The sequence below is a fragment of the Anopheles merus genome, chromosome 2R (assembly GCF_017562075.2).
Source record: "Anopheles merus strain MAF chromosome 2R, AmerM5.1, whole genome shotgun sequence".
NCBI lineage: Eukaryota > Metazoa > Arthropoda > Insecta > Diptera > Culicidae > Anopheles > Anopheles merus.
In genome coordinates, this window is record NC_054082.1 from 25,560,107 (window position 1) to 25,573,732 (window position 13,626).

The 13,626-nt window shown below is 47.3% G+C and overlaps 1 protein-coding gene across 3 annotated transcripts in view; it reads right to left on the minus strand.

Moving 5' to 3' along the window:
- Positions 1 to 6,068: 6,068 nt before the first annotated feature.
- LOC121589077 (connectin-like) overlaps positions 6,069 to 13,626 on the minus strand; it is a 96,103-nt gene continuing 88,545 nt past the window's right edge. For all 3 annotated transcript variants that reach the window (XM_041907688.1, XM_041907687.1, XM_041907685.1), the window contains exons 3-5: positions 9,416 to 10,302; positions 9,095 to 9,311; positions 6,069 to 7,538 (exon numbers count right to left, since the gene is read on the minus strand). In XM_041907688.1, coding sequence (XP_041763622.1) covers positions 7,078 to 7,538; positions 9,095 to 9,311; positions 9,416 to 10,279 — 1,542 coding nt within the window. In that variant the 5' untranslated portion in view covers positions 10,280 to 10,302 and the 3' untranslated portion in view covers positions 6,069 to 7,077. The remainder of the gene's footprint in view (positions 7,539 to 9,094; positions 9,312 to 9,415; positions 10,303 to 13,626) is intronic.

Sequence of the window (13,626 nt, forward strand, 5' to 3'; positions counted from 1 at the left end):
ATGCACATTGTCATGTTCGTTGCATTTATACATCCCTAGATCTTTACTTTTTTCCCTAACGTGTCCGTCTTTGCTTACCTTCTCCTACAAGTTATGTATACAAAAAAACACTTAAATGTCAGCGAGGATAATATTCGTCTTGTTTTATTTCATTTCAGGAGTTTAATTTACGCAAACAAGTGAAAAAAAAAATGTATTTTTCCAGGAATAAGTCATTAAAGTCAATAATAAGTTGAGTTACTAGAGACAGAACATAAAATAGTATGAAATGGTATTATTTTGAATAGTCACTTTACCATTAAACTTCTTCCCCTGTTCTTCTTCTTTGGCTCAACAACCGATGCCGGTCAAGGCCTGCCAACCCACTTGTGGGGTTGGCTTTCAGTGACTTATTGATTTCCCCCCATAGCAGGATAGTCAGTCCTACGTATGGCGGCACGGTCTATTTGGGGCTTGAACCCATGACGGGCATGTTGTAAAGTCGTACGAGTTGACGACTGTAGCATGAGATCGGCTCCCCTGTTCATACATGTCTTTTAAACGATCATCAATGATTTTTTTTTCTATCTACAATAACTAATCCTCCACAGGCGAGCGTATTGTTTAAATTCAAGTCATTCCCTCCATTACAAACTGTACAATTATTGGTATCGCTTCACCGAAACCGATTGAAGCAGCCATCACAGGTACAATAGAACGCGGCGTTTCTGTTCCTACCGGTACCACGGGAACGCAAGGTCGGGGATTGATTATTATTTCATAGCGATGCTTTAGTAAAGTGCACCGTTTTACCCGGCCCGAAACGAATGCTTACCATTCACCAACGACACAAACCATTAAAACACCTAATTTAGAGCAAACTGTTCTTCACCCACACTACAAACGGGTGGGCATGGAGAGCATGGTTATCAACAGCAAAAAATCGTTCGATCGTCCCACAAATGAGCTCCGCTGGGAGTGCTCACGAAACACAGGAATGTGTTTTATCCTTTCCACCCTCACTCGACTGTACAGAAGAAGGTGTGTGTGTGTGTGTGTGTGTGTGTGTGTGTGTGTGTGTGTGTGTGTGTGTGTGTGTGTGTGTGTGTGTGTGTGTGTGTGTGTGTGTGTGTGTTTGTATGACGCGACCAATCCATTAAGATAACAGTCCAACGAACTTCGTCAACCCGCTCCCACACACCGCTCACGTGGTGGCCATATTGGGGCAGAGTCCCGCAGGAAATACCGTCCCGTGTCACGCACGCCATCACGTGTTACTTCTGCGCACTCAACGGACGGGGAGGGGAGGTTTAGAAGGGTGAAGCGGGCTCTCACAGAAACCTTCAAACACACTGCTAATAATAATCATCTAAAACTATTATGAAGGAATGTCTCCCCGCAAAGGAAACCCTGCGCTTGGCCTTACGTGCTCTTTACACCCACCATCACACCCCAGAAAGTGCTGATGGCTGCTATTCCGTGTTTTTTTTCTGTTCTGTTACTTACCTGGCGCTTTTGTGGGGGTTGTGTTTTATCTAACCGAAGGAGGAAAAAAAACTGAGAGAAAAACTTCCCCAACAAAGCTGGTGATTTGTATCCCTGCTGGGTGAGGGAAGGGGGGGGGGGAGTTAGTCTTCTTCTTCTTTGGCTCAACAACCGATGCCGGTCAAGGCCTACCAACCCACTTGTGGGGTTGGCTTTCAGTGACTTATTGATTTCCCCCCATAGCAGGATAGTCAGTCCTACGTATGGCGGCACGGTCTATTTGGGGCTTGAACCCATGACGGGCATGTTATTAAGTCGTACGAGTTGACGACTGTACCATGAGACCGGCTAAGTTAGTACACACGCTAAAACCAAGGAGCAAGGTAGAGCGGGTTGCGTGAAGCAACCACTCGCTCTACAAATTGATAGTGAACTATTTTAAGGACATATACTGAATTCTCTCTCTCTCTCTCCCTGCAAAAAGCTCCTTGTCCTACTTAGAGCAAAGCCACCCTCGATAAACGGAGCTAAATGGGAGTAACCTCCTTCATCGTTCGCTCGCCCAACCGCCTGTACATAAGCAGTGTACACACAAGCGCCTGCCTGCCCTTAATGTGTACATATTAGAAGCACTTCACCACCGGCGATGACATAATCGCATAATCATTCCAAAATGCTCCATATTCTATTTCTAGTGCTGGTGGCCCCTGCCCGCACTATCCTTCCGGGAGGACTACGCATCAAGGTGGGGCCGAAGACAGGGGACAGGGCCGGGCAGCCTGGTACATCATACGGCCACAAACACACACGCACGTGCATCCACTGGCAAAAGTTTGGCCCTTGTTTTACGGCCACGTAACTTCCCGAACTTCCCGTGTTGTTTGTACACGATGATGACTATACGAGGACGAAAGCGGATGGCTCTGTGTGCTCCGAAACATTCGGCTCAGTTCATCCGAACGCAGGGCATGACTCACTGCGGGAAGTTCGGGGAAGTCTTTTCATCTCCCTCCATGTCCCCTCTTGCACAAAGGTTAACGAGAAACGGGAAACGATGAGGTTTGGTCGAAAATGAGCATTTTATGACGATTATTACCGTCAGGTTTTATGAGCTTTAATGGAGTTGTGTCAATGTTTTCTTCGACGGGGTACTGGAAACGGGGACGAAGAAAGGATATCCAACCGCCCCATTCTACATTCTCATTGGGAAAGTGACAAGGGGCGCAAGGTTAGGGTGAGGGTTTTGATTTCGATTTCAACCATTCGCTTTCGAGCTTCTGCGGGCGGTCGTCGTGTAGTTCGTACGTGATGATTTCGATGCCCTCTCCAAGCGCGCCATCTCCCTCCCTGAAACATGCTTTCCAACTCCAGCCTGGGATGGCAAAAGGTAAGCACTGTTTGGTGGCGAATGGCTTTAAGAGTTATTTCTCGTGCTCGTGCTTTTTGCAGTTGCTTTGCTCGGTGCGCTGTTACGCTGTGTGGATCGTTTGTGGGGCCAAAAGTTCGGTCGTGTGCTCGTTCAACAGGGTCAGCAACTTAGCATGTTGTTGATTTTGGAAAGAGTTTGTTACGACGGGCAAATCGACCGATGGAAGATGATAAGCGGTATTTCTTCTTTTTTTTGCCGAGATGGACTACGAACAAATGGCGACTCAGCCATTAGGCGCTTCGGAATCAACAGATTGCACAGTATCGATTCGATAGCGTTGGCGTTGGAGTGAGCCGTAGGTTTAGTGGAGTGGCGCGATGGTTCGGAAGGTTTCCGATACCTTGGGAAAACTTATTTTTGAGGCATCATTACTTATTTTTGATTGCTATTGGAAAACTTATTTTTGAGGCATTTATCCTCCGATTAAAGATCACGTCGAGGCTAGAAACAAATCCAAGCATGAAACGATTTTAATCGATACCGATCAGTTCGATCAGGCCACGAGGAGTTACCTTTTTTAAACGCTTACCTGCATGAATGTTTATCTATTTTAGATACATTTATCACCAATAAACTTGAATTAAACTATTCGAAGTTCTGACACAATCAGCCATGCACTTTCTAAGCGAATTCAAACCTTTTGCACAGAAAATGTTCTGGGGAAGGTCGGTAAAGACGGACACGTTGAGGGAAATGGGAAAACTCTAGGTATATATAAGTGCAACGACCACGAAAATGTGCATACATCATCTTACAGTCATGTTTTATCAGAAAATGTGTTGAAACTTTTAAGTTTCCATCGATTTTTGCGTTTTTTTTAAATAAATGAAAAACATTATTTTTTTCATGCAGTCAACAAATCACTATAAATCAACCAATTCGTGTGCGTTTTTCCCGCTTTGGTGTCAGGATTCATAAACTACCGAAAACATTTTGTGTTGCTTTCATTCTCATTCTTTCTCCAATTTTTGCTGAATAATCACTACAACTTATTCATGAAATAAAACTTCCGGAAATATAAACATTACAAGTTGTAGAGCTTAAGATCCGCAGCAGTCAAATTAGATCCACAAGGGCACGCACGATTGAAAATTTATTTTATTCGTGGATTTAATTTTTTTTTAAAGCCACAAATGTTCTCAAATGTGTTGTTTAACTCTAAATTAGGAAGCTGCATTGTTGAATCTTTCGAAAATTACCTCTTTCATGCATTTATGAGAAGTGTCCATCTAACCCGCAGTGTCCATATTTACCTACCTTCCCCTAATAACTGTCTCGACGAACAAACGCACGATTTCCCCCACCGATTGATTGATTTTTTAATATTTCCACCGACAGCAACTTGCATTCATGTTACGCTTCGAAATCAATAAGCCGCCTGTAATAAAATATAATAACGCGGTCAACGAATTCTTTTGATCGTCGTCCCACGGTTGTTCAAACGATTTTTCCATCCTGCACCGCAACACTGTATAGTAGTGCCGGCCGCACGCAAAAAATAAAACAGGAACAGGAATTGATCAAACGGGAGCAAAATATCAATCGTCTCGACCATTCGACCAATTCTTTTCCCGGTTCAATCAATCGGTTTCTTTCGCCACCGGAAACGCTGCCGAACGATCCAACACATAAAAAAGGATGCATTCCAAAGCGCGCCCGGGAAGAGGCCAAGATGAAAAGTACGATGCCGAATCCCATTGAAAGATAGCAATCATAAACCATTTTTCTTCATTCCGGGATGGATTTCACAAAAGCCGAGCTCCACAGATGAGAGCGCCACCCCGGTCTCCCGGTCCGTCGCGCCAACAACGGCTGACACGGAAAATGAGGGATGGATGCCGAAAAAGCAACCAGAAACACAGACGCAAAAGAAAAGCACCCAAAGCCCCACAGCTGACCCACAACACGAGCCGAAACAAGCAACAAGTGCCTGGTAAACATAAATCAAACAGTTGTGCAACGATGGAGTTTCCACTTCCGCCCGTTTTTTTTTGCAGTGTTGTGTTGGCGCTTTTAACCCAGAACAGACAAAAAAGAAGAAGAAAAAAAGAGGGAAAACGGCTCCCATAAACAGTCAATCGGACCTCGCGCAAGATTGATTGCGCGTGGCGGGCCGTACGTACGCGTGGTGTTTCGTTCCCATGGAGGAGGGTTTTCAGCAATAAAAAAAAAATAACCAGACCGAAATATGCAAAAGAAAAGCCATTCCAATGGTACAAAGTGATTGTAAATCGTTCTTGGCAAAAAAAAAGTTTCCATCCCCCGAAGCAATTTATTTCGGGCAGCACAGGAAACATCTTGTCCATTTCACTCCCCTCCTGGCAACAGGAGAAGTCTTTCTCTCGGAGGAGTTTATAAATAAAACTCAACAGCCAGCAACCCAGCAGCACGAAGAAGCAATACGAATGCGCGAATGCCATCATTTGGGAAAGCTGAGATACGGAATCAATATTTCGCAAAAGGATAAAGTGTGCCACCTCCGTTGACAGCTACCGATTCTTGTGATCAATCCGAGCAGCTGAAGCTTCGGGGGGATTTGCTTCGTACCGGAAGTGAAGTTTTCGGACCATTTTACGTAACCCGAAGAAAAGGAGCGGAAACATTTAGGGCAAGAAACGGTAGTCCCCTTGCTTTGGGGATGAAAAGGCAGAAACAGAATCGGTTTGAGATGTATTAGGGCTTTACCTTTCAATGATTGTGTGTATTAACGACGGTTAACATGAAAAGGCTCATTGGTTAACATGGAACAAGAACTTATAGACTCATTAAGGTTGGGAGAGAAAAATTAAATAAACGATTCGAAAAATCACAAGAAAAGGCAGCTGTTTTTGTTACTTACTTTAAAATTTATTTCTATTTCCTCGCCCTCCTCTCACATTATTCACATTGCGACACGGCAATTTACAGAGTTGTATTTATTTTTTGTTAATCTTTTCTCACCACACAGAAGAATTGCAACATTGCATGTCTCTCCGCACGTTTCCTTCCAGCATCGCTTGTTCTTACTTTTTTCCCTTGGTGTACGGTTTCTTACTATCCTTCCCGTTGATGCTACAAAAACTGTAGTTTCACTGTCTTTTGGTTTCTTCGCTTCGTTTGATCCTGTTTTTGTTCGCTCTCTTTACCGTTGTTTGCTACTTCCTCGCTCTTTCTTCTGTTTGGTTTCATTTCATGGTTGTGTATGTTCTCTGCTTCTCTTACCTTATTACTCGCTTGCTCTTTTTTTCTTTGTTTTTTTTCTCTCTTTTGTTTATACCTTATATCGTACTCAGTTGCAAAGGGGCTTCATCGTTCAGTGTGTTCTCTCTAGCTTAAAACCTACTTATATATGTGTGTGTGTTGTCTGATTTGTTTTCTTTTATTATAAAAAGGAAAGAAATGGGTTACCCTTTATCAGAGTCTCGATTCTGTCCGTCCAACCGCAGATATGGGCAGTCGAACTATCGGTCCAAAATTCGTCCAGTGTCCATCCACTGCCCGTGGATGCTGTCGAACCGGCCCGCTCGATCTTAGTGTACCCCTTTGGTGGGTACATCAAACGCCAAACAAAAAGGGAGTGGGGGAGAATAAAACAACACACCAGGCTGGTGACGAATGTGATGATTGTGATGGTTGGAGTGTGAGCAGAAGTTCAGCACGTTCGGCGATCACTTTGTTATGCTAAAATCTACCACAAAACGTTCGACGAAAGAAAGCTACCGTCCCTCGCTTAAGCCCGCTCTGATGCCGTCGACCGATCTGGTAGCGCGCACTCACACACATACATGCGCTACTTATCTATCGTGGGTTTGCTCTAAATGCTACGTAATAGGTTGGCAAAATTGTCCCTCACTTTCACTATATATTACATGCACGTGCGAAACGTGTTCCACTTCTTCACGCCTCTCCCCTTTCGCTTGTTGATGTGTTTGTCGTGTTGTGACTGTGTTTGCGCTACGCAAAAATGCAATGCGGAGCTGTTGTGGTGTATGGGATCCAGTGAGCGGGATGGGTGAAGAGTGCAAAGCTTTTCCAGTAGGGAAGGCTGAAACGAATCCCATTTGGATGGGATGGAGCGACGGAGCCGATGGAGCCGACGTGCACGGGGAGGGAAAAACAATCGAACGTGCGTTGGAGCACCAACGCGCACACTGCCGTAAATAAGTTACCTTCGGTTCCCCCCCCCCCCCCCACCCGGTGGCCACTTAACAGCTAATCGATCGACGCACTAGTCCGAGCGCCGCGGCCGCGGCTATCGCTAGAAGCACTCTACTGCTGCTGCCGCCGTACCGGTCGCCGGCGGCCGAGCTGTTCCAGGACAGGTTGAACAGGCCCTTGGATTCGCGCGGGTTCGGATCGCCGGTCGGGCCGGCCAGCTCCTCCGGGCACGGCAGCTCCTCGCGGCCCAGCTTCAGCACGTTCACGGTCTGCGGCACCTCCTTGGCCAGGGCGTCGTTCTCGCTCGCGGAATCGTCGATGTACTCGCCGTTCTCGTCCAGCTGGCCGAAGTCGTACGAGCTGGCCAGCGGCGAACGGGTCGGCTCCTCGGGCGTCAGGCCGAGAATGCAGTCGATGCTCTTGAGGCTTTCGCGCAGCTCCTCGTTGCGCGTACGGTCGCTCAGGTCGTACATCCACGAGAGCCGACAGTCACAGATGAACCGATTGTCTGCGAGGAGAAAGGGAAGAGAGTGGATGGCAAAAAAAGGGATATCAATTAGAGTGCATGGAGTATGGATTTTTTGTTGCAATCCTCATACAGCTACGATTAATTTATGCTTCACCGTTGCAAGAAACGCCTACATGTATGCAATACGTTGGACAAAAAACCACTGTTAAGTGCTGCAAATGAAAAAAAAAGGTAAAAAATCCACCATATCCTGCAAATACTCTGCCGGATTCAATTTTGCTTCTGTATCGGACAAATTCGTGAAATTCCATTTTATAGCGAATGCCTCCAACTAGGCACTGACCAATGGGAAACGTACGCTTCTCAGAAAGCTTCGTTAGTGGAAATTCCACAATCGTTTCGCTGCAATTGACGGCAAATTACGAAAACGAACGATCTGTAGTTGTCAGACGGATACAAGAATCAATCAATTATACGAACATATTTTCCAAACATAGTTCAGTTTCGCCTACAATTTAACTAAATATTTCGGAGAAACCACGAAACTATGCCATTTCCCGCAATACGAGTACATACCAGTTCAATAACGCAAAAACGTACTGCAAAAGCTGCATGTATGCATTTGCGTTCTTCACAACCCATTCTCGCTCAAGTTTTCCTATCCAATGAACCTTTTGAAGCTCTTCTGCTATACTTCCACCCAGCACAAGGATAGGATTAAGCAAAAATGAGTAACGGATCAAGATAGCCTGCACCGTACTGCACACGCAAACACGGCCAGGGCTAGGAAGGATGTAAAACCTTTTCATGTGTCAGCTGTCAACGACAGTATCGACTGGCCATCGTTGAACGGTGAAGGGTAAACTCTACCTTTCATCACACTGGCAGACACACACACACATAGCCACACTTGCAAAGCCCCAACATCCACTCAACCCAGGCAACAGTTGGCGTGCAGTGCCGGAGATGAGCCTCGACCGAGAATGGGTAAGGGTCAGACGGACGGGCTATTTTCAAAACCATGATTTCCATTCCGAACATCCATCGAACAGTATCAAAGCATTGGTTGAAAAAGCGACCATAACTGGGGAAAAAAGAGAGAGAGCAAAAAATCGCACTGGCATTTTGGGCCAAAAATTGTCCCGTCTCTTTGTCGGGTTGTCGCCCGGCGATTCGGAAAAGAAATCACTCGGTGTCGGTTACGCTGGCACTTCACTGGCAGCAGACGCAGATGGACCGATATACTGAGCGGTCGTGCGACCGCTTTTTTCCTTCGATACCACACAGCCTTTGCCAAGGGATGGAAAGGATGAGTATCGAAAATCCAATCATATTTCGGTTAATCCAGCGTGTGTACTGGAGCCGCACGCGGGGTTTACGACCGTTTACCCCGTTGAATGGACGATAAAATGTTTCGTTTAAAGTTGGCACCGATCCGTGTTTGATGGTTTGCGGAGGTGGTTTATATTTTTTTTTCAAGCTGCCTAAACCCTCCAAAACGATACCGGTCGGGCGTGTCGGTGGTCGTACCACTCAGCCGAGCAAAAGGGTTGAATCGGTCCGAAAACTGATTTTCGGCACCGTCGGGAACTTACCGCGCAGTGACAGCAGGGCACTGTTGTTCACCAGATTGTCCATCAGCGGCACGATATGGCTGTGCGTCATCGTGGACAGCCGGTTCGAGTCGAGGTTGAGCAGCTGCAGGGCCGACACGCTGGTGAAGGTGGCACTGTCGATCGTGGTGATGCGATTGTTCTCCAGGTGCAGATAGTTCAGGCTGGTCAGTCCGTCAAAGGCACGCTCGTCGATTTTCTGATGGGGAAAAAAGGGGAAGGAAAACAAACAAACGGTTTTAGGTTCAAAGGGCTCTTAAATCGCTCATACATTCAACAGCCGGGCGAACCGGGCGAACTCACCTCAATGCGATTGCTGTCGAGAAACAGCATCTGCAGGCTCCACAGGTCGGCGAACACGAACGCACCGAGATAGTCCACATCGTTGTAGGACAGCTTCAGGATCTTCAGGTTTTCCAGCCCCTTGAAGTACTCGCGCGCCAGCACCGCGATCTGGTTCGACTCGAGCCGCAGCTCCTCCAGCTTGGCCAGCTCCTCGAACCCGTTGTCGTGCAGGTTGACGATGCTGTTGTTGGCCAGGTTCAGCTTGATCAGCTTCGGCACGTCCACGAACGCGTCCCGCCCGATCGTGCGGATGTAGTTGTTCTCCAGCATCAGCTCCTCGAGCGACCGGTGGTGCGCGAACGAGTGGTTGTGCAGCGTGACGATCTGATTGTTCGGCAGGTTGATGACGCGCAGCTCGGTCAGGTTGCCGAACGCGTACGGATAGATGTCGCCGATGATGCCGTACTCGATCGTGAGCGTGCGCAGCTTGTACAGCGTGGCGATCACGTCCGACGGGATGTAGGTCAGGTTGCCCGACTTGCGCACCGTAAACTTCAGATGCTCCAGCTCGGTCTGCGTGTGGAAGGCGAGCCAGTTGTAGTCCTTGCGGGGCAGCTCGCCGTCAAAGATGGAGCAGGACGCTTTCTGCGCCTTGGCGTGGCTTTCCGGCGAGCAGTGGCAGGCCAGCTTCATGTTGATGTCCTCGGAGCACAGGTCCATCAGCGGGGTGGTGATGGTCGGTGCCGAGGACACGATCTGGGCGGATTTGCCCTTGCGCACCGTCTGCTTTTCGTAGCTGCGCGCTACGGTCGCGTAGGGCAGGGTGGCTAGCAGCACCAGCATCAACCCGGCCAAGGTACGGTCTGTGCTTATCGTCCTCATCGTCGTTTTGTGAAGCGGTGAAGCTGTGAAGCGGAGCGGAAAGAAGTGCATGAAACCGTTAGCAGGTCATTCAGAAACGAGGGTTGCTGCGATACACATTTTGATGGTATTTCCATTCGAAGCAATTAAGATAATATTATTATCGGCATCCTTTCAAAGGCTAATGGGACACTACAACACTTGCTAGAATAATTAATTTAATCCTTTTCCTAAACCATCAACGGCGTACACACCGACTAAAACATTTGGCATAATGTATCGTAATCTTCCCTGCCTCGCAGGCCTTACAGAAATCAACCGAGCGGTTGCTGCAGTTTCAATTAAAATAAACAAGATTTGTCGCATTTGTTTAGCACGCAAGCGTGTTTCACGCACATTACGCCAAATACCGGGAATCCCATTTTCGGCTTAGCTGCCAATACTTGTTTTTCCCCCGTCTTTAGAACTTTAAAACGCACACATACACCCCTCTCATTACAGTACCATCGTTTGCCCGGCGTGACAGTGAGCGATGTCGAATGCAAATACAGGCAAACATTTTAATGCTCACGCCCGCAGGCAAGCGTGCCTTTTTCAATTCAAACAATCGCTCCCTGAAGGCGTTTTTGGGGCGAATGATCGCCTCGACGGGAAGGGTGAAATTTGTACATCAACAAACAAAAAGGAAGGAAAAGAAAGAAAAAAAATACGGCAAAAAGCAACGAAGACAGCCATTTTACGTGGAACGATTTGTGAGACGGGTAAGCGAGGGGAATCCTCACGTCCCGGGACGAAACAGGCAAATGCAAAAAAAAAAGGTTTGCTTCCTTTTTATCTTTGATTGTGGGTGTGCGCATTCGCGATTCGATTACGCCCTTCCGGTTATCTCTGTTGATTCAGACCGGCTGGTACTGGTCTCATCTTACCCGACTGTTGGGTGGGGAAAAAGCCAGCCCCGAGGGGACATTAGGCGCTTGTGACGCCCGGGCCGGGAGGAAAACTGTAGCCCGGCGAGTTGCCGCGAGACGTTTCACTCCCCGGGTTTGCGGGGATTTATTTATTCTTTTGCTTTTATTTTCTGTTCCACCTCACCCACCGCCTCAGCGCGTTCGAACCCTATCAAATTAGCATCTGATTTACTTAAGCAATTTAGCAGCCGCTTGGGCCGAATGCTTCTTCGCTGGCAGGTGGGCAGAAGGTACCAGATAATGGGAATTAGTTGCAACCCTCGTTCTTTTTCGCAGCATTCGCGCATTCGGCATTTGCGCCGAAGCGTTTCGTGAAGAGTTGTATTTTTTTTTTTGTGTCAATTTAAAATTTCAATAAAAGAGAATTTAAATGCGACATGTGTTCCGTGTCCCCCAATCCGTTGGGTGGAATCGATTCGTTCCCAATAAAACGCCTGCCACGATGGCACGCTGCCGCAATCTTTTCCCTCTTACAGCTGCTGCTGCAATTGCGCAACAACTTTCATGAGCTGCTCCTCATCAATTATTGATTCATACTCACTGCAGTCGCATTTTCTGCGACCCTCACACACCCCTTACCGATCGGTTTGCTGATTAACGGAACCTGCATTATTGAACGGTGACGTTTTCCCACCAAGCTCGGTTTGACTCGCGCTGCCCGGAAAAGCCCCGGCCGAGCCGTTCACACGCAGCTGGCGTTCACGGGTAACGGGGTGACGGTTGGGTCGTTAATTTTTCTCCTATTATCCTGGGCCCCTGCTTTGCTGCTGCACGCTTCTCGTCCCTCAGCCAAACGTGGTGTGTCGATTTTGAGACCACCAGGGCCAGTAAATCCACCACCCGTCGTGCCGCATCATTTTTCATTCAATTAACTTGCATTGCCAATTTCACTCTGTTGCCTATCTCCGGTGTACACGTGTGTGTGTGTGTGTGCATCCCTCGTGAGGACCCGCGCGTATCCGGTCAGCCTACGGGAAGTCATATTTCACCGAGCGTGTGTGTGTATAAATGCGCCACCCGGGGACACTGGTGTTACGTTTCTATTAAGAAATTAAAATGGACCGTACGGCCGACCGGCACCGCTCCCATGATGCTGGGAATAAAAACTAACTGTGGCATGCCACGCCAAAGGTAAGAGCTTGAACGAGGGGGAAAGCGGTACGTTACTGCCATATGTTTCGCCATTTTTTTATATGTTTTGCTCAACTTCCCAAACGTTGCAACATTGCAAACACCCGGACGTGTTGCCTTCCGAGCTCCTGCGGTGCCCATAAGACGACGCCATCAAACGGTGCAAGCGAACGGGCAGCGAACAAACAAACGAAAAAAAAAGAAACACGTTTGCACACGGTATTCATGAGCAGCATTTTTCGCTCATTTAATATAAAGTGCAATTTATTCCCCTTTTTTCCATTAAACGCGATTGCCGCTGAATTGCCACCGAATGCAAGCGTTTCCCGGCTTGTTGCCGATAAGAGATTGCATCGATTTTTATTATTGCATTCAATTTTCCCCTCATTTGTGCGGGCATCGAAAGTCAATAAATAAAACCATACATGCACGTACACACACTCACACACGGGAAAGCTGAAAGGTAATTCGGGTTAAACGAAGGCAAAAAGGATATTAATCAAACTACATCAAGCAGGGAATGGTGGGCTGGGGTGGAGCAGTCAAAAGCCAAAACGTTGCAACATCAACATGCACATTGCACATTTTCGTTCGCCTGCGATGCATTTTGTATGTTTTCTGGGGCACCGGCGGCGGGCACACCGATAGTAACAGCAGTTTGCAATGTCGCGTAAAGTCACTTTACGCTTAGTGTGCATATGTTTTGTGCTCTTGTGGGTGTGTGTGTTTTTTTGTTGATGTGCTGCTTGCAAAAATATGAAAAAAGAAATTGCACTCTGCACATTATCAAGGCAGCACATTTTGGCACAGGGAGGGAAAATACAAAAATGGCTTGCGAACGGTTCAAGCTGTGCTCGAGTTTTTGTCCCGCTTTTTTCTGCATTCGGTTCGATGGGAAAGCTAATGTTTTGATCGAATTTTCATCGATCTAACAGCGTGAGCAGTTTCAGCACACGGAAAGCAAGCCGGTTCGGTGCAATAAACACGCTATAATAAGCATGTGTATGCATACGGAGGCCACTGCTGTCGACGGGGCTTAATTGTGTTTTGATACACCAATATTTATACTTCTTTCCTTACTGCTGCCATCGGCAACCCCTTGATTGAAGATGCTTGCAGGCAAGATGCACACAAAGGATTGCAGAGCCCGCAGGGGTCCGCGCTGCTGTTGCATCAACAGCTCATTACCTGCAAGTACCCCTGGAGTACCACTGGGTTCTGCTTTCAAAACACCAAGGAAACAAGATTGAAAGGAAGCAGGGAAAAAAC